At 46.8% G+C, this 27,867-nt stretch overlaps 1 protein-coding gene across 1 annotated transcript; it reads right to left on the bottom strand.

The window, feature by feature from the left end:
* Window positions 1-1,427: 1,427 nt before the first annotated feature.
* LOC147913141 (liver carboxylesterase-like) lies at window positions 1,428-27,867 on the bottom strand. Its single transcript, XM_087419632.1, has 12 exons — window positions 27,816-27,867; window positions 24,708-24,912; window positions 21,108-21,252; window positions 18,001-18,134; window positions 15,090-15,243; window positions 13,040-13,144; window positions 11,048-11,152; window positions 8,620-8,658; window positions 5,925-6,065; window positions 4,209-4,289; window positions 3,806-3,953; window positions 1,428-1,660 (listed from the first exon to the last, which is right to left on the bottom strand). Exons 1-12 carry the CDS (start codon window positions 27,865-27,867, stop codon window positions 1,428-1,430), a joined length of 1,542 nt encoding a protein of 513 aa, XP_087275758.1.

Below are 27,867 nucleotides of genomic sequence, written 5' to 3'. Positions count from 1 at the left end.
ATTCAAAGCTCAACGTGTTCTGTCTGTTGTTGCTTCCCGGCTTTCTTCTTGGCCAGGAGTTCAGTCCAGAAAGCAACTTCCTTTTCTTTCAGCTTCTGGGCTGCCTGGGTGGTGATGCCAATCTGTAGGTAGCCTTCCTTCTGGTCATATGCCGGCCAATGGGGCAGCCCCTCCCCATTGGGGTTCCTGGGAACAGAATCAAATAGATATTGCCTAAAGCTACTTTGTGGTCCCAACAACCCTCTGAGATTTTCAGGGACCCATGGTGTCATCTCTGCCAAGAGGCTCGTATGACTCCAGAGACCATGAGCTCACCATCTCCTGAGCAGCCTGTCCATTTTTTAAGAACTACCTGTCAGAGGTCACAGGGCTGGGAATCTGACCATCAAACGTTAGAAGCTCCTCTTCCCAATATATCTGCCTTACCCTCCCCATCCCTTCTCCGTCTTTCCATGAGGCTCACCCATTGCGAGCAAAGTTGGCCCAGAATTTCATCATCATCTTGCTGAGTTTGATTTCCTCTTCTGAGGCACCATCTGTGGGGAAGAAGACAAGTCTTTGCTACTCAAGGAGTGGTTCATGGGTCCACAGCAGCAACATCTCTTGAGACATTGTTAGTAATTCAGAATCTGAGCTCCTACTCCAGACCTACTGAGTCAAAAGCTGCATTTTAAGAAGATCCTCGTAATGTATCTGCACTTTAAGCTTGAGAGTTACGGATCTAGGACTCAGTGAAGGGCTAAATTCAATCTGTAACCTGGCTGCCTGCCTTCTGTGCCCACCTGCCCTGCCCTCCCCCTTCATGGTGGCATTGTCACGCCTCATGGTTTCCACTACAGCAACACCACCTCCCAAGATTGCTCTCCTTTGAGTCTTTCCTCAGTCTCCTCCACCCACCCACATGTGCATAGAATCTGAAAAATAACAGCGCTGCAATGGTCCTAAAGAGTCACCCAACCGGGGAATGCCCAGATACACTGGAATGTCACAAACAGCCCCGAGGTGGGTCACATGCAAGTCTTCCCTAACTGTTGATAGTTAAGGCATTGAAGACATTTGTGAAAGGTTTTCTTTAAAATATCATATTATTAAATATATTAAGTTTAAAAAGATATGAGTTTTAGAAAGTTAGATTGTTGGATAGATAGACAGACACACATTCATCCTGATTCAAGGTCAACACCCACTCTAACCTTACTATCACTCACATTCTGATATGCTCTTGTGAGTGGCAGTGGGGGTGGCATCCTAGCCCTTGAGCAGGGCCTGACAGGTTACCTACTATTTGTCACAATGATCCCCCTGTCTGGATTTTTGTAGTGATCATGAACGAGGGGACATGGATACACAATCTCTATCACGTATGTTAGAGCAAGATAAAGGTGGGAACCTTTGTAGTTCAACCTTGTTATGGTGAATTCATGAAACTAAGACCTAGAGAGAAGGAGGAACTTGCCCAGGGCCACCATACCGACACTTGAATGCAGCTCTTCTAATTCCAAGTTTGTAGTTACCAAAGGTCCTTCACCTTTTAGAAGTGGGGCCCCGAAGACTGAGAAGACCTCATCCGAATGGTCCCCTATCACCGTCTTGGGTCTCAGGTCTGATGAGAAGCTTGGGCGATACTCAAACTCATACATGTAGGTGGAGGCTCCAGCATCTGAGAAGACATGGATTCATGCACAGTTCATTTTACCTGATGCAGACCTTTATCAAGGTCTCTGGGGGCCCTGAGCACGCAGGGAATTGGTGACACACCTGGGTCCTGAGTACACAACAACAACAATATTAATAACAGCTGCCATTGTGAGTGCCAACTGTGTGCTGGACACTGTGTGACCCTGAAAGAAACCTCCAGTTATCAGCATAATAAAGAAATATTGTTTCAGAAAAGTTCCATAACTTGTTTAAAGGCACATAGCTGCTGTAGGTGGAACTGGATTTGAGCCAAGTGTTTATTGAATTAATGTATGATGGTTAAAGGAATGAATGAATCAATGTTGAAACTCTAGGTAGATATATTCCAAATAACTATCATTATAAGGGCACGGGGTCAACTCACATAACCCCCTTTGCACGCTGATAACTTCACACTCAAGAACAACTACAATATACAGTTTACACTACTGTATTTCATTGATAAGAGACTAGTTTTCATTCCTTTGGGGAATATCTTTACCCCAATACGTGTCTTCTATTCTGCTCAGTTGTGTTTTTTTTTTTTTGCTGAAGAAGATTTGTCCTGAGCTAACATCTGTTGCCAATCTTCGTTTTTTTTTTTTTTTTTTTTTTTTTTTGCTTGAGGAAGGTTAGCCCTGAGCTAACATCCATGCCCATCCTCCTCTATTTTCCATGTGGGTCAACACCACAACATGGCTGATGAATGGTGTAGGTCCGCTTTGGGGATCTGAGCCCGTGAACCAAGGCTTCTGAAGCGCTGCCCACCAAAATCACCCACTGAGCCACAGGCTGCCCCCTTCTACCCATTGTTGAGCATTTCTAGTGTTTCTCTCACTATTCTGAGAAGAGCAAAGCAAATCCAAGTAGCTGGTCTGAAAGTGCAGATATTTAAGTACAAACGTATGCAGAAAGGGGACAATCTGTCTCTTCTGTCTCAGGAAACCACAAACTCAGCGTTTCCTATTTCTCTGTCACCTCAAGTGTCTTGCCTCCTGCTTGGCCCAGGGAGTGTTGAGGCGGTGGTGAAGAGAGAAGAGGGGCTGAGGAAGGAAGAAGTTGCCTCTCTCCTGCTCCTCTCCTCCTCTCCCTGCCTCCTCTCTCACCTCCCCCTCTAAACCCCAGAGATGTCAGCTTTCCTGCTGATGCTTCCCCAGAGCTGCCATCCCTGCTCCTTCAGGGCTAACTCCTGGGCCACCCAGCCATGGAGCTCGGCACTTTGTATGGATCATAAAGCCCACAGTGAGTGACTTCAAAGGGGGAAGGGTCCCAGGTGAGAGAATTAAGAAATCCACACTCTTATATGCTGGAAACCAATTACACAATCTGTATAAAGAACTTTAAAATTCTCCTACATCCTAGCCTACTAATTTCACTCCTAAAAACCAATCTTAAGAATATTATTAGGGGCTAAATGAAAGATTTATGCAAATAAGGCTGAGCATAATGTTTTTTGTGGCATCAAAATATGAGCAGCCAGCCTACATGTCCAATAGGACACAAATTTCAGGTAAGGAGTCCTTGTAGCAGATGCTGTTGGTGCCTCACCACATCCCTTACTTCTGGACATGCCAGCCTGACATCCTCCCCTGGCATCTATAGTTCTTTACCTGAGATCTTTGGCCACCAGAGACCACTCTGTCCATGTGTGCAGCAAGTCAAAGCACCAGGGAATTAACCACCCTGTGGGAACAGCCTTCAACCAATGACACAAGGGAGTTGGAGGATAAATACATGAGCTCCCATGCCTCTCACTCAGGATAACCCTGAGACATATCTTCTGCAGGTTTCCCAAAGCTTCCCAGCTCCAGTGTCTACAGTGGACACTTGCTTGACAGGGCAGCATGGATTGGCTTCCTTCTCCTTCCTCTGTCACTTCTTCACTTCTCTGCTGGTGTTTTCTGGAATCACCACCCAAATAAACTACTTGCACTTGGATCTTTTTCCCAGAGTCAGCTTCTGGCAGAAAGCAAAATAGGACTACATCCCATGCTAGGCCTTATGGATTCAGCCTTGTAGGCCCACTCTCAATCATTTAAACATATCTGTCTATGCTGAGGGATAGGCAGGATAGGCAGCAAATCCGGTGGTGTTGGTGTCCCTTTCCTATCCAACGTCTGGGACTCACCTCTGTGGAGACGGGCCACAGTCACAGATGGGACACAAAACATCACATCTCCCATCAAATCCAGGAACAAATCTTTCTTTTTGACAGGGTCATCTGTCCCTCCTAAATACTTCTCAATGGCCACTGGAGTCAGTTCCTCAGGGATGTTCTGAAATGGATCAAAAGTGAAAGTGACCACCACCCTCTGGTCAGTGACACAGCTTCTGTTCTTGAGTTAATGGTGAACCTCTTGATTTCTGTGCAACCACCCCCCACCTTGGGTGGTGGGTGAGAAAGGTAGGAAAATGGGAGTATAACCCTCTGGCCCCAGTCTTCATTCTGCCATTTAATTGGGCTGTGATTTGCGGCAAGCTCCTCCCCTCTCTAGGTCTCAGCCAGTTCCTGTGATTCCCTAAAGTCTTACAGCCATGGGGTAGGACTTCCACAAGAGTGACGTGGCTGTCTTCTCGTCCAGCTTGCCTTCAGAGAGTGGGTAGCCCATTATCTGTTAAAACAATGGTTAAGCAACTGTGAATCATTGGGTATTAGCAGGAAGAATCAAACTGACCAACAGATCAAATCAATGCAGGCTGAAGGTTACCTTGGCATGTCCTGATGGTCATGGATCTTTGATGAGCTGGGCAAAAATCACTGAATCAAATGGACTTATTATATCCAGACTCAAGGTGTGTAAAGTGGATAAATTAAATGTTAAGAGAGGCTGTCCCAGTCCTTTGTAGTATGTTTGCATATATATACATATCAGGCTAGAGTCTCCACAATGGTAATCAAGAAAGAGAGAGTTGGTTTAAGCCAGGCAAGTGTTGAAGTAGCCAGGCAGAAGAGATAGACCTCACAAATACCCTCCATGTCGCAGCTAACTGATGAAGTCCCAAATCCTGCCCTACGGCTTTGACCCTTCAACATAACCTCTGAAATTGTTCTGAAGTGAGAATTGCAGAACTCTGCACATAACAACTCCCTCCAAACCTCTGCACTAAGGGACTCAACCGAACTGTAATAAGGCTTCTAGCAGCTTAAGGCCCTGTCTGTAGGATGATCCTAGCTTCTCTTAAATTGCCTGCTTGAGAAGCTCTGTAGTGCCAGGAGAATTGACTCTTCCCTCCAGCAACAGCCTGGTGATAGGTAGATAGATCTTTGAACCCCCTGTTACAGTGTCTCCTTTAGAAAGCTTGCAATTACAAATCCTTTCTATGCCTTTTGAGATATAAATCTACCACCCCAAAATGCTTCCTCAAGGACCTGAGAGACATCTCTTCGAAATGCAAACCTTCAGGGGATGCCTCTCTCTCTCTCAGTTCCTGTGGGAGGACAAAGACCTCCCAGTGAATATCTTCCTTCAACCTAACCCACTGTCTCCTGTGATAAAGACAGGAGAGTCTGTTTCTGTTCTGGATAGGCACCTACTAACTAACCCAGGTGGACCAGTCACGTGGACAAACCCCTCTCCCACCCCGCAGCCTTTCCCTGAGCACACCCAGACTTTAAAGAGGCTCCAGCCTCTGTTTCAGGGACTGGAGCTCAGTTCACACTGGACTCTTTTCCCTATTGCGGTGGTTAACTGAATAAAACCTGTCCTCACCTGTTCAACTCCTGTCGGCTTTGTTTATCTTTGGCAGAAGGGAAAGCCCTTCCTAACTCTTAGCAGTCAATTTTAACTCAAGAGGAATCAAGCTCCTCTGCATCTTTCCACTTAGATGACTAGGAGCATGTGTGGGATTTATGGAGAATCTATGAAAGCACCAAGACCATGGGGAGAGGCTGCAGGATCCCAGGCCTCACTCTCCTTAACTCCGAGCTCCTTCCCCTTTCCAGGCCTCGGTTTTCTCATCTGCCCAGAGATTATCTCTACAGGCCCTCCCAGAGTCCACATTTAAGGGTTCTTGGATTGGAAGACACTCAGACAGTGTTTGCGGAGAGGTGTCCCGAGGGCCGCACACCCAGGGGACAATTGGGCCATCCCAGAGAAGGTTTCCATGGAAATGTCGGTTTCTGTGAAGCGGAAAGCTGCTCTGGAACACAAGTGGTTCCTAGAGAAGGAGTAGCTCCTGTGACCGGAGATCAGAGAGGTGACATGAAGAGCAGGGGAGGTGAGTCTAAGAGACCAACACATTCTCACCATTGGAAAACTCCAGCCAAACTCTTGCTTGTTGAATCCGATGATGTAGGGAACAGTGTTGAATGTCTTTTCAGCTAGAATCTCTTCAGGCGTCTTTGGCAGCAGCACTCCATCAACTACAGTGGTCAGGAAGCGATGGTTCTGTGAAGAGGGAGGATGGTGTCTGTGTTCTCTCTGGAGGAAACACTGGCTTGCTCTTACCTCTTGATGAGCACAAGGCCAGCACCACAGACTTGGAGGCTATGTGGGTGAACAGAACTCATGGTGCTAACAAAAAGGCTAAGTCTGTGTGGCCCCAGAGGACAGAATTTACACAGAGGTAGCAGTAGTAAGGTCATGTGGGCAAGTATCCCTCAAATTGGAAACTATATACACATGTTTATATATATTTATATTTAAGTGTTGAGATACATATGCATACATACATATGTATATGTACTTTAATTTGAAGTGTTTTTATATCTTCATATATCTCCCCATCTGCAGTCAGTTCTCATTGTTAGTAGTAGTGAATCTGACTCAGCAGGACAAGGGCTCAAATCCTACTGCAATATGCCTGATAATAGGGACAAAGGATGTGAGTGTCACCACTGCTCTCTTCGAAAGGCTGTGCAGTTCAGAAAGGGCTGCAGGAAGCCAGCAAGAGCAACAAATCCTTCTGGAAGGAGGACACAGGACAGGCCACAGGGAGGAGGTGTCTGCCATCCCGTGGGCTCTGGGGAATGAACAGTGTTCCAAACAGGGGAAACAGCATGAACAAAGTGACAGCGGTGTCACTGGGCAGCACTAATCCCAGGAACCTCAGACCCCAAGAGTCCTGGGCTTGGAGGAAGCTGTAGGGCGTGGACTAGAGAGAGCAGATGGTGCAGCACGTTTTCTGAACAATGTCTGCACAGAGCAGAGACTCAGATGTGTTTTGAAGGATATCTCCATGGAGGTGAGGGGGTTTGTCTTCAGGAAGGTCAGTCTTTTAAGAAGGGGTGACATGTCCTGACCTGGGTCTACAAGGGCGATTTGGCAGCACTTTGGGCATGGGAGTGGGAGGGACAGTAGAGGTGGAAGATGGTGCGAGTCCAGGAGAGAGACGACGAGGGCCTGATCAGGGCTGCGTCCAGTGGGGGCTGAGTGACACCAGCACCCGTGAGAATGGCAGGAGTCGCCGCTGTCCAGAGTGGGTGCCAGTGGCTGCCCCGGGTGGGCCTCGTGCATCACCTGGCTCAGGACGAAAACCCCGGGGCCTGCTTCACCCCTTCTCTTTTCCTTACACCCCACATCCTGTCCATTAGCAAATCCTGTCAGCTGTCACTTCAAACATATCCAGGCACCAACCCCTTCTCTCCACCCCCTCTGCTGTGGGCTAGTCCAAGCAGCCATGGTCCCTTGCCTGGGTGATTGCAGTGCAGTGGACTCCCAGCTGGTGTCCCTGTATCTGCTCTGTCCCCTTCATTATCTTAAATTTCACCACAGCAGTCAAAGATCCCCTTTGTAAAATCCAAGGTCTCACCACTCCTCTGTTCAGACTCCTCCCAAGATTTCTCATCAAGCTTGCAATCTAATTCCCAGACATTTAAGGACCACCCTCTCCCCCCCATCCCTTTAGCCCTAGGCATGTTCTTCACTCTCTCCACTCCAGCCACGCTGGCCTCCTGCCTCAGGACCTTTGCAGTCGCTCTTCCCTCTCCCTGGAACACTCTTCCTGCAGTCTTCCTGACGGCTGGCTTCCTCTCCTCCTCCAGAACTCATCTCAAATGTCACCTTCTTGTGGACCATTCCCGACTCTGCCATGTAAATTCAAACCGCTGGCAAACTCTAGCCCCATTTCCCAATTACTTTTTCTCTCTCACATTGACCATCATCACACACACTACGTATTTTACTTGTCTGTTTATTGACTCTTCCCTCACTCCAGGAGGCAGGGATGGTCTCTGTTTTGCCTGTTTTGCTGCTATATCCCCAGCTCCTGAATCAGGTCCTGGTCCACAGTAATTGCTAATTAAATATTTGCTGAATGATGGAATGAATCTCATTTAATCCTCACAACACCTTTTAAGGTAAGTGCTACCATCCCCAGAGAGATAGCAGAGAGGACAGGTTTGTAAGGCAACCTAGAGGTGTTATCTTCAGAAACTGGCAATGCCTTTGAAGGTAGGAGGGGAGGAGGAAGGACATGGGAGGATACTGCTGGAGTTTCCTGCGTGGCTGGGAGGAGGGAGGTGTCCTCAGGACTGAGACTCTGGGCTCCCTTCCTGACGGCCCTGCACACAGTGCAGCTTGTACAGATAATCAAGCCTGCAGCCTCCAGGGGAAGATCTGGGCCCCTCACTGAAGGCTCCTGAAGAAACCCCATATTAAGTTATCCCCATTTCCCCGTAATGCAAGTTTTTAGTGCAGCTTTCTCTAAATGGAGCATTTGGAGGAGCAGGAAGTATAAACAAGAAGAGGGTACGCTGGCTCAGGGGACACAGAGTTAATGACTGGGAGCACTGGACTGGGAGTCAGGACAATGTGTTCCAGTTTTATGGCTGGGCCTCCTGACTGTGTTATCTAGACAAGTCACTGACGTTCTCTGAGCCTCAGCAATATGAACACAGGGAGTTATTATGAGTCCACTGGGGGAATTCTTTCATTCATATTTAACTGGAGCTTAAAGCTGTCAAGGCTTAAAACCTGTAATCAAGAAACCAAACATCCTTACCTCTCTGGGGTCTCCAAGGAAATCAAGAGTGAAAAGTTTCTGTGAAGACAAAGGCAGAGGATGTGGGTGAGAAGCTTCCTGGGAGAAAAGCTGGACACTGGCTCCCCTGGGCCTGAGCACAGGGTGTGGGTGTAGCATGGGGAGGGGAGCTCTGGAGAGGATGTCTGTGGTCGTGCCTGCCCCGCCCTCCATCCACTTCCCCTTCTTGTTTCTCTAGGCAGCAACACCCTCTTTTTTTGGGGGGACCTCTCTCTTCCCCTCCTCTAATTCCATGAATCCAGGCAACTGTATTTGACCTGCGTGCCCCATCTCCCTGACCACAGAGATTAGTTTAGGAATGAACATATGCCCATGTCAGTCCAATAGAGTTTACCCCAAAACTGTTGTTGGAATTATTGGGAAAGAGGATTTCTAAACAGATAGGATGTAAGTCCGGTGTGCTGTTGTTGTCTTTAACCTCCCCAGGAGACTAACCTGCCTAAGAGTGAAGTCAGCACTAAGGGGTAAAAAGCTGAGGAATAGAGACAGATACTTATTAGTATCATATCTGCATCTGGATGCCGCTGTGCCTGCAGCCTTCTACTCCTGAACTGTAGTTTAGTTTTCAGTAGTTACCTGAAGAGTCTGTTCCGACACATTTCTTTTTCTGCTCCAGGAACTTGGAGATGAATTTTTTCCTCTTGCATTAGAAAGTCTTGATTCATACAAGCTCATGAAATTCACCCTACCCTACACTTCTCTATGCTGTGTGTTCACCAAGATTGCACTGAATATAATCTCATACTGCAGTTACCAGACTGATCAGTATGAGGCAAGACATCAGTAAGGGCCCCTCTATCATAGGTCGTCACCCTACCAGCTAGGTAGGGGTGTGTGAGTGTGTGTGTGTGTGTGTGTGTGTGTGTGTGTGTGTGTCTATGTATTGGGGAGAGTGGGTAATTACGGGAGCACTTTCACATGATCACAGAAAATCTCACAAGGACAACATGGGCTCTTAGGTTCTCTGGGTTTTCCCATAGTCACAACTCTCGCCTTAAAAGCTGGTTCCCTTGTGCCACATGGAGAATTGGTGAAATAAATTTGCTTCTTTCCAGGCATCAGAAAACATTTGTGTTTTAATTCTTTTAACACAGTGGTCACCTTATTTGATCCTGAGAAACCAAGATCCAAGCCCAAGGCCACAGTGGAATCTACTCGTGGAAATAGAGCAGAATCCAGTGCTAGAGGCCTGTCCCTGGGCATCCAGGCATAGCCTCATGAACCCAGTTTCCAGACAGAGAGTCCAGGGGCTCAGGCTATTCCTGGACCCACATCACACCCTCCCCGCAAAAAGGGGAAGAGTCATCATTGGCCCTAGTTGCTGTGTTCTGTGGGTGTCTGTCCTGTTGTAGCTCCCTGGTGATGACCTACTGCCACAGTCATCCACCAATCCTCAAATGTCATCTTTACCGTGAAGTATGCTTGCTGACTATAATGCATGCGTCCCCTTTCTGTACTCCCAACACACTTAGCCCATGGCGTATACGAGTGTGTTTCTCCTTGAATAGTTCCTTGTGAGCAGGGACTGTATCCAATGTGTGTCTTATCACCCTCTCTTTCCCCACCCATACACTTAGCACAGGTGGATGGACGGGTAGATGGATGGATGGATGGTGTTTGTTAATACATGGAATATGGGTGAATTTGACGGATAAGTGGAAGATGGATGACAACTAGCATATTGGCGATGGATGGATCATTGAATTTAGAGAGATGGATGATGGAGTGAAGATATATGGTGTTTGGATGATGCATGGATGTTTGATAATACAGGAGTGAAAGTTATGGAAAGATTGATATTCAATTGATGAAACGATATTGATGAATTTGATAGGTTGGTGGATGGATAGATGGATAATAAGAATATTAATGGATAAATGGATGGATACATGGATGGATATGTAATTACTCTAACAATTGAATTAGAGTCTCAGAAAATCTAGAAAATTGTGTCAACAAGGGTTACAATTGCAGCAGTTTCTAAATTAGTCAAGATAAATTGTGACAATCTTTCTTAAAAACTGTGGTCTTAACATACCTGTCACCAAAATTCAAGATACTACTTACTTCTGAGAATACATAATGTCTAATTTCTTAAAAAATATATCTGAAAACAAGAATAGCAAAATAGCAAGTTTTGATAGAGCTAGGGGATTATTATACAATTGTTCATTGTGTTATTCTTTGCCTTGCTAAGGTTTGAGATATTTTATAATAAAAAAGAAAAAAAAGAAACTCCCCATCAGATCCAGAGGCGGACACTGTCCCTCAGACACGAGACACTGTCCAAGGTAGTTTTTCTTGGGTAAAGGGGCAGCTGAATTGATGAAGCCTGGGGCCAAGTTTACAGTGTGGGGGCTTGTGAGGCCATGAGAATGGATGCACCTACCATCTTCAGCGTCGTCTCCAAGAGCTCGTCCTCTGTCTTCTGGCGCAGGCAGTGAACAAGGACAGCCGAGGTGGTGGTTTTACACCCAGCAATGATGGCAATTTGCTGCAGAGATCACAGGTGACAGCAGAATTAAAGAGCCATGTCCCTTCCCTCGGTCAGTAGAGAGGTGTTCCATCCCAAACTCAATTTCTAAAGGCCTCAGAGTGGGTGGCAGAAAATACTCTAGACCAGCAGGTGTGGGTCCTGGTTCCAGTCACACCATTTAGACAGCCTCTGTTTCTGTTATTTTATTTCTCTTAAAATGGGCATAAGGATCTCAGAGCTGAACATCTAAGGAGAGGCAGCATGGAGTGGGGCTTAAGAGCATGGAGTTCAGAATCACACTGTCTGGCTTCAAATCTCAGCTCATCCACTTACTAGCCATTTGGCCTCACGCAAGTCCCTTACAAAATGGGACCAGAAGAGAAGATGCAGATGGACAGAAGGCAGGCTCCATGATGGTGGGGATGTGGTGAGTGTGCACAGCTCCCCAGAGCCTAGGACTGTGCCTGACACAGAATCAATGCTCAGTATGAATTTGTTGAATAAATAAAAAGGCACAGAGAGAAGTAGAGGGGAGAGAGAAAGAGAATGATAGAGAGAGAATGACTGAATGACAGAGAGAGAGAGAGAGAAACAACAAGAATAAGTCTTAGATTCCCTTCATTTTCCCAATTTCTGGATCCTATTTGATAGAGAAATCCAGCCCCATCTCTGCCACCTTTGTTTCCTTTAAATAAATTCACTCTTCTCCACTTAAGCCTGGTCAAGTGGTCTTCTGCGGTTTACAACCAAAATATTCTGAAGAACATTCTCAAAAATTCTAAAAATGCCTGGTGTCTTCCTTTCCTGTCTTCCTACTTACCAACTCCTTTAAGTCTGGCTGCTGCCCCCACCACTCCAGGAAACCAGCTCTCACAGCCCTACCAGAACACTCCACATCACTGACTCCAGTGGGGGCTCCTCAGCAGAGCCTCCTGTTGCTCACTCTTGTTTGGCTTCCTAACAGTCTCCAGACAAAGACAAAGTCCTCACACGGTCCTGTGCAACATGGCCCTTGCAATGTCCCCATCCTCAGCTCACCCCAGGGTCCCTCTGTTTCTTCTGTTCTGGGCACATCAGTCTTTCTGACTCTCTGTCAGTCGAGATACTCCCTCTTGCCACAGGACATTTGCACATGCTGTTCTCTCTTCCTAGCATATTTTTTGCTCACCAAGTAAACTACGGCTCATTCCTCAGATCTCAAGGCATTAATCATATTTTTAAAGAAGTCTTTCTGGATAACCTCCCCCTACTCACTGGAGTAAGTGCTCCTTTTGGCTGCTGTTATGACATCCAGGTCCTCTACTTTATTGCTCTTTTCCGAATTGACATTTTATAATTTGTGTAATTGAGTAATCATTAATGTGTCTACTCCATTAGAAGAAGCATCTAGAGGTTGCTAGATGTCTGGCTCTATCAAAATTATTTGTTGAGTGAATGAATGAATAAATGAATAAATCCTCCAGGAACCGCTCCCAGTGGCAAGGCCCTCAGGGAGGGACCACATGGGGGCCACATGCTGCAAGTGAGTTTACCAGAACACAGACCCTGAGAAAGGACACAATGACCCTGCACTGCCGACTGTCTGTCATGTCACCCCATGTGGACACATGTTGGGAAGTGTGGTCAGTGGACAGTGCCCTGCGCTGGCAGTGCAGAGTCATGAGCTTGAGTCCCAGCTCTGCCCCGATCACTCTCTCACCTTGACAAGCTTCCTCCACTCTCTTCCCAGTTTGCTCAGCTGGATAACTGGGATGTTGGGTGAGATGTCTCCTTGCCTTTCCCACTCAGCCATTCTCATTTCTGTGATTCTTTGAGGATGTCAGTTGGATCCCACAGCAAGAAAGGCCCCTAAAGACTCCAGAAGAGCAGAGCAAAGGGTGCAGGGGTGGTCCAGTGTAGACCTACCTGAGCTGCGGCCTTCAAGTCCCTCTTGACCAGGGCAGCACTGAGGGCCACGCCACTCTCAGAGATGGCGCGGTGGAAGAGGTTCTTGGCCAGTGGAGATAACACCTGGGAGGAAAGTGGAGATGAAGAGAGTTTATGCTCATGGGGAGGGGTCTTCAAGAGCTACCCCCATCCACAGCTGTGCCCTGTGCCATTTCCTTGGAGACCTTGGGGCCCAGTGGACATAATAGGTCCTTGCCACACCTGGATTGTTTCCCAGGCTGACCTGGGACCTGGTTTCTCCAAGAAAACTTCCCTCAGCTGCTGGGATCCAGGAGCACAAACTGAGGGACAGACAGGATATGTGTGGCACGTGCTGATTATAACAAACAAAGGTATCTGAAAGATTCTTAGAAACTCCTAGCAACACTTTTTTTGTGTGTGTGAGGAAGATCAGCCCTGTGCTAACATCTGCCAATCCTCCTCTTTTTTTGCCAAGGAAGACTGGCCCTGGGCTAACATCCATGCCCATCTTCTCCACTTTATATGGGACACCGCCACAGCATGGCTTGCCAAGCAGTGTGTCGATGCACCCCCGGGATCCAAACCGGTGAACCCCGGGCCGCCGCAGCAGAGCACGCGCACTTAACCGCGTGCACTGGGCCGGCCCCATTTCTAGCAACACTTTAAACGCATGGTTCTGATTCTGCATTTCCATTACTCAGAATATATACTAGGAAAAAGGATCATAGAGGCACACAATGATTTCTAAGAATGCCCAGATTGTTTTAAGTTTAAAAACTGGAAATAATTCAAGATTCCAATGTTATGAGATTGAGTAAATAAGCTATTTTTTTATTCCTACCATGGAATACTATGCAACTTGAATAAATAAAATTATGGAAGAGTACACAATGCTTAGGGAAATATTTAGGATGTCTTATAATGCTAACGAAGGTTTTTTTGTTTAAAAAATCCTGTATAGATAGATGATAGTTAGATAGACATAAAGACAGATGGATAGACAGATAGATAGAGAGACAGATAGATAGATAGACAGATGATAGTTGGGTAGATAGATAGATAGATAGATAGATAGATAGATAGATAGATTAGATAGATAGATAGACAGATGATAGACCAGGTGAGTCATGGAAAAATGACTAGAAAAATCCATGTCAAAATGTCCATGGTGAGTATCCCTGAGTAATGATATTATGGATGACTTTTTTTTTCTTTAGGGTTATCTGCACCTTTCCTTTTTCACCACTGTATAAAATATAAAAAACATCCCCTCTAAGTATTCATCTATGAAACCAATACACTTTTTTAAAAATACAGTAATAGTGCTGTCCCTCCTCTCAATTGTGACGCAGCTACTGGGTCCCTTACAGCTCCTGGCACCTTCTAATCTTGTTTTCCATCCTTTCTTCCCTCAGTGTCTCCCTCAGCCCCATTCCCCACACCAGGCTCCCAGGTTATGTCTGTGTCCCACATCCCTGTCCCAACCCTCCCCATCCCACCTTCTGACCCCTCATCCCTCCCACCAACCTTCCCTCAACCCAGCTCCATCCCTCAATCTAGAGACTGCTGCCCTCCCTCTTGGGCATGGACAAGACATCAGACCACCTCAGAGGAGGCCTCTGACCTGTTCTAAGTGCTTGGGTCCCCCTTTCATGAAGATCTGGATGCAAGCCAAGCAAGAAACTCTGCCCAACCCCGTGGTTGACTCCTCTTACTCAGAACTTATACCCACCCCTACTTCCCAAGAGAATTGAGAAGAGTCCTAATTTCAAAACGATTGGGAAGGAGAGAGAGAGCTCAACCAAGTGAGAAGAGAATATGTCACTGTTGCAGCTACTATTGGAGTTTCTTATGGCCCCAGGATGCTAGCTGAGCTCTGAGCTTCATGGACGTCGAGGACATTTTAGCCATTAGCTCCCGGCTATCTGAAGCTGTGCAGATTGGAGTCAGCCTTTGATCCAGGTCTTGTGAGTAAAGGACCCTGTGGCTAGATTGGCTGGTTTCCAAGGATCGCATAAGGAGCCATATCAGGTCCAGAAACACTTACAAGAACAGAGACACTTTCACCTCCCGCTGACTGTCCAAAGATGGTCACGGAGCCTGGGTCCCCTCCGAAGTTGGCAATGTTCTCCTGGACCCAGTGCAGTGCAGCCACCTGGTCCAAGTGACCCCAGTTTCCCCGGCTGTGTTCGTCCCCTGTGCTGGGAGTAAGAGAACAGGGTGGGGTGGGAGCAGAGACAACATGACAGGGTTCTCAGAATGATAGATAGGGCTGGGGGCTCTAGGTGAGCCTTCTGGAATGAGATGGGGCTTCCACAGCCCTGACACAGGGGTCTTCACCCGCTTTCCTCTCCTGCAGCATTGTTCTGTTGTGGGCTCTACAGTCCTTCATCCCTATCTGTCTGTTGAGCATCTACCATGTGCAAACACTGTTCTAAAAGCCAAGAGCCCATCTAAGAACAAAACAGGCAAACCTCTGACTACACAGAGTTCACACTACAGATCATAAACCAATAAACAAATAAGTATAGAATATAATGTCAGGTAGTGAAAGTGCTTTCAGTAAAAACAAAACTGGGTAATGGAAAAGGCAAAGGTGGGGCAGTGGGATCCTATTTCTGATCACATGACCAGGGAAGGCCTCTTTGAGGCTGTGGCATTTGACTAGAGACCTGAGTGAATGAGCACAGAGCCTTGCAAATATTCAAAGAAGGGAATTCCAGGTGGAAGAAACAGAAAGTGCAAAGGCCCTGGAGTCCAGTGAACAAAGTGTGAGCATAGCACATGCAGCTAGAGAGGGCCCTGTGGGCCTTGGTAAGGACATCGATGTCATTGTAAGTAAGGAGAGAAGTCACTTGAGGGGAAGGACAAGACTCCGTTTATGTCTTAAATGATCACTCTGACTACTGTACAGATCAGACAGAGTGTAAAAGTAGCAGGGTTATAGAGGTAGGAGGTTGTTGCAATAATCCAGGTGAGAGACACAGAGGGCTTATATTAGGGTGGGTCTAAGGGAAGAGATGAGAAGTGGTTGAATTCTAAATGAATCTTAAAGATGGAGCCGGAGGATGTGCTGACCAACTGGATGGTGGTTATGAGAAAAAGACAAGAGTCAAGGCTGACCACAAGACCTTTACCCTGAGCAACTAGAAGGACGGAGCTGCCAGCAGATGAGCAGGAGGCCCTGTGGGGAAAGTAGGTGTGTTTTGGGGGAGAGGCAGTAGGAGTCCAGGGTTAAGTTCGTCCCTGTGAAGTGTGAGGTGCCCTTTAGACGTCCAGGGGACACAGCAGGAGGTAGAAGGATGTAGTTAATGATGTGCATCTGGGTTTCAAAGGAGAAGTCGGGGCTAAAAACAGGGACAGTGAAAGTGCCCCCTGAGGTCATTCAGGGCAGCAGTGGAGACAGAGAGGGAGACGCACAGAGAGGACTGAGGACAGGGAGGAGGCGAACCAGTGAAGGGGCCTAGAAGTAGCAGTCCATGAAGTAGGAGGTGGCCAGGAGTCGAGAGAAGGGAGCATTTCAAAAAGGTGTGAGCAATCTTGAGTGGATGCTACCAAGATGGTGTGTTGATGTTTGCCAAGGTTAGGCCAAATCCACTAGTCACTGGTGACCTTGACAAGAACACTGATGGCAGTGTCAGGGGAATATTTGACTGGCGTGGGTAGAAGAGAGACTGGGAAGAGAGGAACCAGGAAAAGCTAATGTAGCAGTTGAACTGTAACGGGGAGAAGAGAACTGGGCCGTGAGTGAAAGAGATGAGCAAACTCAATGAAGGTGATACATCCTGGGTCATGATTCATCTGGGATAACCCTTCTCCAGCTCCATAGGTCTTTCCAGTGAGGAGCCCACTCTTCCCCATCCCACCCATCAGGCATCTTAGGGTCAGAGATCTTGGGGCTGGTGCATTCACAGAAGTCTCATAATAACTCTGTCCTCCAGGAAACCTCATCCTGTTTCCACAGATGAGATGGAGAAGACTCTAGCTTTGACTCATGAATATGCCAAATGCAGAAGGAAATGGGATGAGGGGACCTGACATTTCCTGGTAGGGTTGCCCACTGGGATCAGATGCTGCAACAACCTCCCAGCTCCAGCCACCCATTCCTTCACCCACAGCATTCACTGCGCTCCCACCACGAGTCTGCTCCTTCCTTAATTTCCCAAAAGGTAAGATGTGTAAGCCTCTAACTGCTGTGCTGCGTGCTAACCAGCATTTTAGAGGTTGCAATGTGCTGGGGCAGCACAGGTGAAAAGGAGATGAGTATTTCAGAGGAGGTAACATTTGAGTTGGCCAGTCCTAGAGGTCTAGTGGTTAAGATCCAGTGCTCTTACTGTCGTGGCGCAGGTTTGTTTCCCCATCAGGGAACCACATCACCCGTCTGTCGGATGTCATACTGTGGTGGCTGCATGTTACTGTGATGCTGAAAGCTATGCCACCAGTATTTCAAATACCAGCAAGGTCACTTATGGTGACAAATTTCAGCAGAGCTTCCTGCCCAAGACAGACTTGGAAGAGGACCTAGCCACTCACTTCCAAAAAAATTGGCCATGAAAACCCAAGGAACAGCAGTGGAGCATTGTCTGACACAGCACCACATGAGAGGATGGCACAGAAACACCAGGCAGAGTTCTCTGCTGCCCATTGTCATTAGGAGTCAGAAGGGAATCAATGACACTAACAACACACATTTGGGTTGGGCTTCACAGGATGAATAAAAGTTTGTCAGGGAAAATGGGCATTCCAGGCAGAGGGAACAGCACATGCAAAAGCTCAGAAGCACGTGGCTCCATGTGGCTGGAGAACGAGAAGGTAGGTGGAGTCCAATTATGAAGAGACTTTGAGGCCCTACTAGGGAACTTAGCAAAAATCCCCTTGAGGGCTGAGATGACAAGAGTGGGGTCCTAGCACCTTCACTATGGGGGCCAGCGTGCAGTGAGGAGAGTTCAACATCTTACCTGAAGAATCCCCAGATGCCCAGGCGGTACTGAATGGTCACCACCACCACGTTTTCATGGGCAGAGAGGGGCAGCCCATCATAACATGATGCCCCGCCCAGCAGCAGACCACCTCCGTGGATCCACACCATCACCTGGACAGGGAGGAAGACACCATACTGGACACAGGAAGCAGAGCTGGGAAGGAAGGACTTCAGGAGGTTCTCTGCTTTGACCTCCTACCTCTTGGCCATGACTCAAGGAGGCCATTATACAAAGTCCACCAGTCCCCAGCAAACTGGAGGAGGCAGTAGCTCTCCTCCCCCATTCTTCCACCTGGGACACAGGTCACCACCCCATTCAATGCTTCCTCGTTGCTCCTGTCTGTACTCCCAGCCTCAGTGCCACCTCCTTCCAGGGCTCTTCATGCTGAGAACAGCATCATGGGAACAGCCAAGCCTAAGGGTGCCGTCTTCTCCCCAACACTCCCATCATCCTCATGCCTGGACCCCTCACCCAGCTCAGCATGCCACAGTCCTTGTACATCACCTTCATCTTAGTTGCCTCTTAGGCAGTGAATTAAACTTCTCTCATGCGTGAATGATTATCTCAAGAAACACACAGGCCCCTAGTGGTGTGTCTTCTTAATATGCCTTCCCTCTGCCTCCTCCAGATACTTCTGCATCCCCAAATCCCACTGATACTCCAAAGCCCAGCATAAAAACCACGTCCTCCAAGAAGTCTCCAATCCTTTGACTAACATGATCTGAGAACCTACTACATGCCGGGAACTGTGATATGAATTTAGGATTAGTGTTCACACAATACATAACACATGGTTTTTGCATGTAAAGAGCTCACATAGCAAGGAAGTGAGAGTGGATAAAATAATCATAGTGTAATAATTTTGTTAATGAAAAAAAAGAACTTGTAATACAAATTATGTGCCAAGTACTGTTCTAGGCATTTAAAAATAAACCATCCATGAGGTAAGGACTGCTATAGTCCTATTTAACAGACAGGAAAACTGAGGCACTTAACCTGCCCGAGGCCTCGCAGCTAATAAGTGGTGGAAGCAGGACTTGAACCCAGGGAGTCTGGCTCCAGAGTCCACGTGTTGAGCTGCCCAGCACACTGCAGCCAATGGCCATGGTGTTGTAGGTCAGCTGGAAGGAGTAAGATCTTCCCTTCAGCTCTAACTAACATGTCAGGAGTACTTGCCTTGTTTACCTCTCCTGGCACTGAGATAAAGCTTGATATTCATCATCGAATACTCATATGTGTTTATTCTCAGTGTAAGGAAACAGAGCCAGGTCTCAGCTGGTAAAGACAGAATCAGGATTTAAACCCAGGCCCTGTAGTTCCCGAACTTGTATCCATAACTAGAGGTTCTCCTGCCTCCAGGTTCCCGGAGCCCCTGTTCCTCCCACACCTCTGATCTCTGGAGGGACTGAATGTGAGTCATCTCTGAGGGAAGGTTTGGCCAAGGGCTGGTCAGCAGTGACTTTCTGAAGTTAGTCTCTGTGCAGCCCAGGTGGTAAGTTCCTCAAAGGAAGTGGCTGCATGATGATGGTTTTAAGTTCCTGCTTTCTCCTAACCACCCAAAGCTAGCTGTGTATATGGGGGCACTAATTATTAATAGAAGAATGAATGAATGAATGAATGAATGAATGGGTAAATCCTTGCTCCCACCTCTTTGGACCAAGCATGTGCAGTGCATCTTCTAGTCACAAGTTCAAAGACACCTCCTCCACTCCTGGGCATCATGCCATCTGTGTCCTGGGAGATGGCTGGATGTTCACACCCTTCCCTTCTCTACCCTAGAATCACCTCTTTTCCAACAGACCTTCCCCACCCTCCAGCCTGATCTGTAAGCCTGCCCCTTCTCTGGGCCTCCCTTTATTCAGGAAATGGTGACTCACTGGGTCATCAGCCCATGCCAAAGACAAGCAGAGAGGGAAATTAGCTACAACAAAGTCTCAGATTGCTGGCCAAAGACAAAGGAAAGTGCTTCTTGGATTGACCCACGATCTGCCCCGACCCTTACCTCAGAGTACACCGCAGAGAGGGATCTTTGTGTGCTGAGGACAGGCCACACACAGACTCAACTTCCTAGTCTGTGTAAAGAGCACTAGTTTGAAGATCAGAAGACTCATGCTCTTATCCTGCCAACCCTACGTGTGACCTCTCCTTCCCTCTCTGGGCCTCGTTTTCTCTATCTGTAAAGAAGTGTTGGGTTGTTGGCTTAACTCTAAAGTCTTTCCAATTCTAACGTCATTGGAAATTATGTCTTAGCTGCTCTGGATATCAGATTCTTAATGTATCATCAAAGAGTAATCATTCTTCTTCTTCTATTGGTGTAAGGGAACTTGGAAAAATTGAATGGTACATTACAGAGGTACAGCAACTCCCCAGAAGATCGTATGTCTGTCACTGGGGAGACTGAGTTTGAAGGGGAGCAGAATATGCCACCCCCAAATATGCCATTTTGTACACTGATTATTTTGAAATAAATTTATTTAAGAAAACTACCTGGGAAACAGCCAGTGTAAGAAGGACACTCCAACATTTTTTTGTCTCCTGAAAGCAGGAAATAAATCTACCTTATAAAGGATACCCTCCCTGCACCTGGAGGATAAAAGGCATCCTTATCACCAGAGATAAGGAATTCAAGGCCAAGATGGCTATATAAACAAACTTTGTTACTTCCTCTTTAACTTTGACCACAACCCTAACCTCCTTGCTTTGTCAAATCTTCACAAATAATTGTTTCTTTTTCAAAAGGTACAAATGTTCCTTGCTTTGGTCACTTCTTTGGGTCTCATATTTTTATGAGCTCTTGTATGTACAAAATTAAATTTCTTTTTTTCCTGTTAATCTGTCTTGTGTCATTTTAGTTATTAGGCCAGCCAAAGAACCTAGAAGGCAGGAAGGGAAAAGTTTTCTACACTGCCGTTTCCTGTGGTCACGTGGTCTGGCTGTGGTGGGTAAAGAAACCCCTGGGGCCCCTGAAACAGCCATGGCTGGTGTGTCCCCACCCCAAACTGCCTTCAACCTCTTCCAGTCTCCACCAGAGCATCCTGGAGGCTGGAACTTGCCAGCCTTGACCAGTGGTTCCCACTACTTACCGGCAGCCTGCTTTTCTTCGTCAAGTCAGCAGGAGTGTAAATATTTAGGTAAAGACAGTCTTCAGAAAACTTGAAAGGAATTTTCTCCCTTCTGTTGGTATCGAGGTCTGTGGCCATCTTCCCTGCCACAGGGTCTTGGGAGCACCTAGGAGGGGAGGGAAAAGAAGAACCCCTGAAGTTCAATCAGAGCTAAGCAAGGAGATGTCTCCTGCAGTCCGGCTGGGCCTTGGACTGCGACGTTTTGGCCTGTAATAGAGTTTGTCTTACCAGACTGGAGATACTGGAAGATTTGGGAGGCTATCTGGGAATCTAGGTGGGGGGCCCTGGAGCTCACTAAGTTCTTCCAGAACTATGTATAGTGAGGAGGCCTAGCACTGTCCCCTTCCCAGATCCTTCAGGATGCCCTGCGTCAAGGGGGAGGCTGCCTATGCATCTGGGAGAGGACCATTTCCTGCACACCCGGGGCACAACATGGCTCCCCTGGGATCCATATGGTGGTCTGCTGGGTGATCATGTTTCCCCACCAGGTAAAAATGTTGTAGTCCATGGGAGACTTCCATAAACCATGAGAAGTCACTCAAATGGCAGACATTTATGGCACACAACAGGTCAGGGACGAAATATTTGTAGGGCAACATTAAAAGAACTGTGCTCAGGTCCTGTGTTATCCATTAATATGCTGGTTGAATTGGTTGAATTCCTTCCCTGTTCTGTAGCCTCAATCTGCCAGGTCTAGGTGAGGGGAGTGATTTCTATCAGGGTCTGCAGCCCTGACACACTGATTCTACCATCACCCACCCCAGGCAAGCACTACTGGTCGTCCTAATAACAGACCTTATAGATCCAACATACATTACAGTTGGTGACATACTGAGTCCTCCCAGCATGTCAGGTGTTGTGCTCCTTGTGTATTAACTCATTTAACCCTCAAATCAGCCCCACAACATAGATTCTGTTAATATCCAGATTTTACACACAAGAAAATAGACACAAATAGAGAGGTTAGAAATCCTACCTTCACACTGCCAGAAAGATCCATACTATGGAGTGCTTACATTTACAAGGACATTACAAGCAACATTTCTAGATCTCAATGTACCCAGAAGGCAGGTGTCACTGCCTCCGGTGTGTAGATGAGGAAACTGAGGCACTAAGGTGCTTGGATGGCACAGCCGTCAAGTGGCAGAGTCAGAGGCTGCAAAGACGTCTTCCTGATTTTCATCCAGAAATTTCCCTGGATCTCTAAGAGCGGGGAGCACAATATTCATAAAAGAATAAATTCAAATGTCAAAAAAGGAAACAAGACTAGTATTCAAATAATGCAGGATAAATAGCAAAAGTATATATATATAATCATGATGATAATTATTATTATTACTATATTGCTTATCCAATAGCAAAAAAATTTTAATAACCGCAAACATTGACAAAGGTCCAGTGAATGGAGGTTTTCATATATTAATGGAAGGAGTAGAGTTGGGACATTTCTGGAGGGGAAATTTAACAAAAGGTGCCTACTCTTGGACTCACAGTCATTTCTTGGAACTTATCCAAAATATTCATAGGTGTACATAAAGATTTATCTACAGTGTGTTCATTAGAGAGCAATTTATATTATTAAAAACATCAAAAACAAATTAATGACCTCAAATAACAGATTAGGTAAATAAATTATGATTCAATACTGAAGGTAATGCAGCTATTAAATGTCAGGCTGTGATATTTAATGACATGGAAAGATATTCATGATGTACTTATAAATGAGCAAAGCAGGCATTCCAACTATCTGTATACTGTGATGGGATATTGTGATTTATAATAAGAAATATATGTTTGTTCTTTGTCCAGTTTCTCCCACAGAGCTGCTAAAACCTTGGAATTTCCTAAGAGATGACAGCAATAAAGGTGTGTTGGTCATACTAATGAGGTGACTTTTGGACCTCACCTGAGGATGGGGGCTGGTTGCCAGGAGAACCCACCAGTGATTAGAGGGTTGGAACTTCTAGTCCACTCTCAGCCCATCACTCAGGTCTTCTCTTGATCTCCTGACCTCTGGGGAAGGGAGAGGGGCTGGAGGTTGAATCAGTGGTCAATGGCCAATGAGTCAATCAACCATGCCTATGTAATGAACGTCCGTAAAAAGAAAAAAAGGACGGGGCTTCAGAGAGCATCCAGGTTGGTGGAACAGAACACTTCCACGTGCTACTGTGCAGGCCCCAAACTCCACGAGGACAGAAGCTCCTTTCTTCAGGACCTCGCCCTACAGATCTCTTCATCTGCAGTTGATTCGTATCCTTTAATATCCTTCATAATAAACCAGTAATCTAGTGAGTAAACTAGTTTCCGGAGTTCTGTGAGCCGCTTCAGAAAATAACGGGACCCAAGGTAGGTGTCATGGGAACCTCTGATTTATAACCAGTGGGTCAGAAGCACAGGTAACAACATGGAATTGCGATGGGCAGCTGAAGCAAACGGCAGTCTGTAGGACTGAGAATATGAACTGTGGCACCTGACACCATCTCCTAGTAACTAGTGTCAGAATTGAGTTGAATTGTAGGACACCCAGCTGGTGTCTGAGAATTGCTTGTTGGTGTAGAAAAACCAACACACTTTGGAACTGTATGGAGAGTATTCTGTTGTTCTATTTTTAAGGAAAAAAAATGTAACAGATAAAGGACTAAACAGAATCTAAAATTTGAACAGCAGTTCCCTCCAGGGGGTGGAATCATACATGATTTTCATTTTCTTACCTTCCTTACCTGTACTTCCTCACTTTTCTGTATTAAGTATGTATTACACTTGCAATCAAGAATTAAAAACATGAATACTATTTTTAAAGGAAGGACGAAAGGAAGGGGAGAAGAGTAGAGAAGAGGAAAAAAAAAAAAAAGAAAAGAAAAGAAAGTAAGAGGTGGGACTCTGGAAACTCCCAGAAATGCTTTGCTGAGATGAATAAGGCATAAATGATGCAAGTAGGAATCCCAAGTGTCTTGGGGTGTCACTGAGGGCTTCTTTGCCCAACTTGGTCAGGGTGACTAGGACGCACCAAATACTGCTCTGGTCATCACTAGGTGGTAAGACACACCTGGTAGTTGAGAACTCGCCTGGCCAACACCCCAAAGCACTCCCTACCCACACACTGCCTGGTTCACCCCACTCCCCAACTATGCCAAATTACAGACAGAAGAAGAAACAGAAACACAACTTCTGATCCCTTTCACCTGTACATATTTTTCTCTTTTTTCCAAAGCACTTAACGTATTCAAACATATTACATAATTCATTTATTAATTTTCATGTTGTTTATTGTCTGTCTCTGCTCTTAGAATGCAAGATCCATGAAGGAAGGGTTTTCTGTTCTGTTCACTAATGCATCCAAGTAACCTAGAACATGTCTGGCACACAGTAGATGCTCAATAAATATGAGTTGAATAAAGGGTTCTAGAATGCTGTGAGAGTTCTGGAATGTCTCCAAGGACCTACAGTATCTTGAGGATTCCAAACAAATTATAAGCCACTCAGAGGATTGCCCTTGCTCCTTCCTGCATCACTTTGAGGCAAACATCCCAATCTAAGATGCCAAAGCCACCCCCGGCTTACATAGGAGGGTAGGAGGTGGTGTTCTTCACGAAGTGCCATGGTTCTGCAGGCTGCGGCGGAGCAAACCTCAGGGGTCCAAGAGGAGGCTTGGCAAAAGGGACGCCCAGGAAAACGGCCATGGGCTGTGCCAACCCTTCTAAGCTGACATACTTCCCCAGGACCTTGCCCTGCACGGTGTCCACAACAGGCGGTGAGGATGGGTGCCCTGCTGGACATCAAGAGAAAATGAGGACACGTCAGTGGTGGAAGGTTTGACCTGGATTCCAGGGGGGTCTTGTCACTTTAGGCATGTGACCTTGCGTGAGTGACCTCAACTCTCTAAGCCTCAGTCTCTTCTTATGTAAAAGAGAGATGATGTTAACTGTCCTTCCTAGCTCATAGGGCTATCTAAAGGAGCAAATTGGAATTGGAGGTAAAATAGCACCAAGTGAAAAGTAAATGCAAGAAGGAGAGCTGCTGGGAGTGAACAGACACTGGGTTTCCACTCTCAGGAGCTTCTGGAAACAATTATCCAATAGGATCCTGGTGCTGAGCTGCATGCTGGATGGGAGGAGGAACAAGAGGCGGCCCCTCTTCTCAGAAGTTCATAGGGAGAATACTTGAACCTTATAGGGAGAATGAGCCACATACATACTTGACCCTCCTGCTGGTCAGTGTCCTGAGAGAGGCACCACTAAGGTCCTGCAGGAGTGAGAAGAGGGAGCGAGCGCTTCTGTTGGTGGCATCATGGAGAAGGTGACCATGGAGCTGGGACTTGCAGCAGGAGGAGGACTGAACAAGGGGAGATAGAAGAGGGGGTATAAAGGTATAAAGAAGGGGAAAAAATGTGCCGAGGCGAGGCTCCGAGACAGCAAAATGCAAGGCCTGCCCGAGGAAGAGTGATGGTCCAATTTGAGCCAGAGGGAGTCTATGGGGAGGGGAAGATAATCCTGAGGTGAGAGGGGTTCATATGTGGGAGGGCCTTGAATGCCAGGCTACGGGATGGGGCTTTATTTACCGGGTAAATGAGCTGCAGGTTACAGTTCTGGAGTGCGGGAGAGTGACACAATCAGCTTCAAGAGGATTCTTCTGGTGGCTCTGAGCAGGCTTGTCCAGAGGGGGAGATACCAGGGGTCAGCTTCCTCTCTGTTCCATTCTTGTGGAGCATACAGTGCTTCCTCACTGAGCTGAAATCATCTCCTGCAGCTTCCCCATCAGCCCTGATTCCACCTGCTGTGGGACCATCCTGAGCTGTCGTGGGGCAGGCGGCCTTTCAGACACTTGATTGTGCCCATCCCTCAGGTCAGCTCTTGTGCATCCTAAGTTTGTTTAAGCATTCCTCATAGGAAATGACTTCTAGCCTCTCATCCTCCCAGTTGCTCTCCTTTTGCTGTAGACATAAGGTCATCATCTCCCTCAAAGTGTGTGACCAGAGCAAGAAAGCATAATCCAAATTTGCTCTTATAGAAGAATATCCAATGCTAACCTTCTAGAGAGATGAATTGGACAGAAGCCAGATTGTTAAGGGTGAGAAAGTGGGTGATAGGGTAGAGACATCAGCAATAATGGTAAGATCAGCAGTTACCACGTATGTTATAGGTAATGTTTATATACTGAGCACTTCCTATGTGCTGGATGTGCATTCCAGGTCATTTAAATTAATCTCCACAAAATCCTGGCTAGGTAAGAGTCCATATGTACATTTTACAGATGAGGAAATGGAGGCAGCCAGTGTGGACTTTGTGAAGATGGAAATGGGATTGCCTTGCTAAAGGGGGAACACTGGTAAAGGAATAATCCCTCCTAATTTGGTTCTTACTCTGCCCTTATACTCAGTTCCAGGCCTCTCACAGTGTCATGCCACCAGAAAGAAGATAGAGTCCAGATGGGCCTGGGCTGTCAGGACACTGATGGCCAGAGCACTGGCTCTGGAGTCAGGAGTCACAGATAGATCCAGAGCATGATTTCCCAGTTGACCTTGGACAAGGCCATTTCCCTGTCTGAGTCTCAGTTTCTCCATCGATCAAATGGCACAGATGCGTTCTGAGGGCCCTTTCTGCACCCTTGTATTAACCATGTCTTTTACTGTCTGTGTTTGATGCTTGGACATCTGGGGCCTTGTTGACCCTGGAGGGACTGCCCCTCCCAGAGGCAGCCATTCCTAGAGGTGGGAATCAGCTTGTCCTTCCAGCATGCCACAGCCCACACCCCAACCACCCTCTTTATCAGGATCCTGCCCTAATCACACAGGGCCAGGTACCTGACAACTGCAGACAGCCCCGAGGCCCCAGAGCCCATTGAAATCACTTAGTTTGCCAACACTAAACCTGCTTATCCTGCCTCACCCCTTCCTGCCCCCCAACAACCATGATAAAATCTGTTGCCCACAATTCCTCCTCTTCCCTCTGCCTCCTCAGCCCCCCAGTGCTTCACCTTGTGGCCCACCATGGTGATGACGTGACCCCTCCCCTTGGGAACTGTGAGTAACAGACTATCTTTTCAATGGCAGTTGGCTCCTGGTCTGTTGGTTTTACCATGCCTCAAATTTTTACTAATACACTATATTTCAAAACAACCCTTTTATTTATGAATCTTTATTTTGCAATCTCTCCATACTTGAAACTATACTCTTCAAAAACAACAACCCATTTCCTCCTCACAACAGCACAAGGAGGTAGGTATTGTCCTCATCCCCATTTTAGAGGGGGAAACTGAGGCACAGAAAAGTGAAGTTCCTTGCCTAAGGACACACAGCTAGTAAATGCTGAGCTGGGACTCAAACTGGCACACTCTGGCAACAGAGTCAATGTTTCTTTTCTGTTAAGCCACTCTCTATGATTTGGCCAAATCTGGACTAATATTAAAGGGAAATAAACTGAGTTCTTTAAAGTCCTCATCTGGAGGCATGAGGTTGGCTGGCGCCCTCCTATGCATGGCTGAGGCAGCTGAGGTCTCAGGTGTTTATCCTCCCCTGGATGGTGCTGTCTGGGCTGGGCACTCCAAGACTGCACGGTGCTCTGCTGCTGAACCAGACTTGTCATGCCTTTCTCCCATAAACATCTCCTTCTCCTCATCCCTGGACAAGAATTTCCAATGTGCCGCCACCATTTGTATTTCAGAAGGACTCACCCCAAGCTGTGGAAGTGGCCAGGGAGACCAGGACCAGAGCAAAGAGCCACAT

This window comes from Ceratotherium simum, chromosome 30 (assembly GCF_057802395.1).
Source record: "Ceratotherium simum simum isolate JZ-2026a chromosome 30, ASM5780239v1, whole genome shotgun sequence".
Lineage (NCBI taxonomy): Eukaryota > Metazoa > Chordata > Mammalia > Perissodactyla > Rhinocerotidae > Ceratotherium > Ceratotherium simum.
Note: the sequence above shows the minus strand (reverse complement) of the source record. Positions and strands in the feature narration are given on the sequence as shown.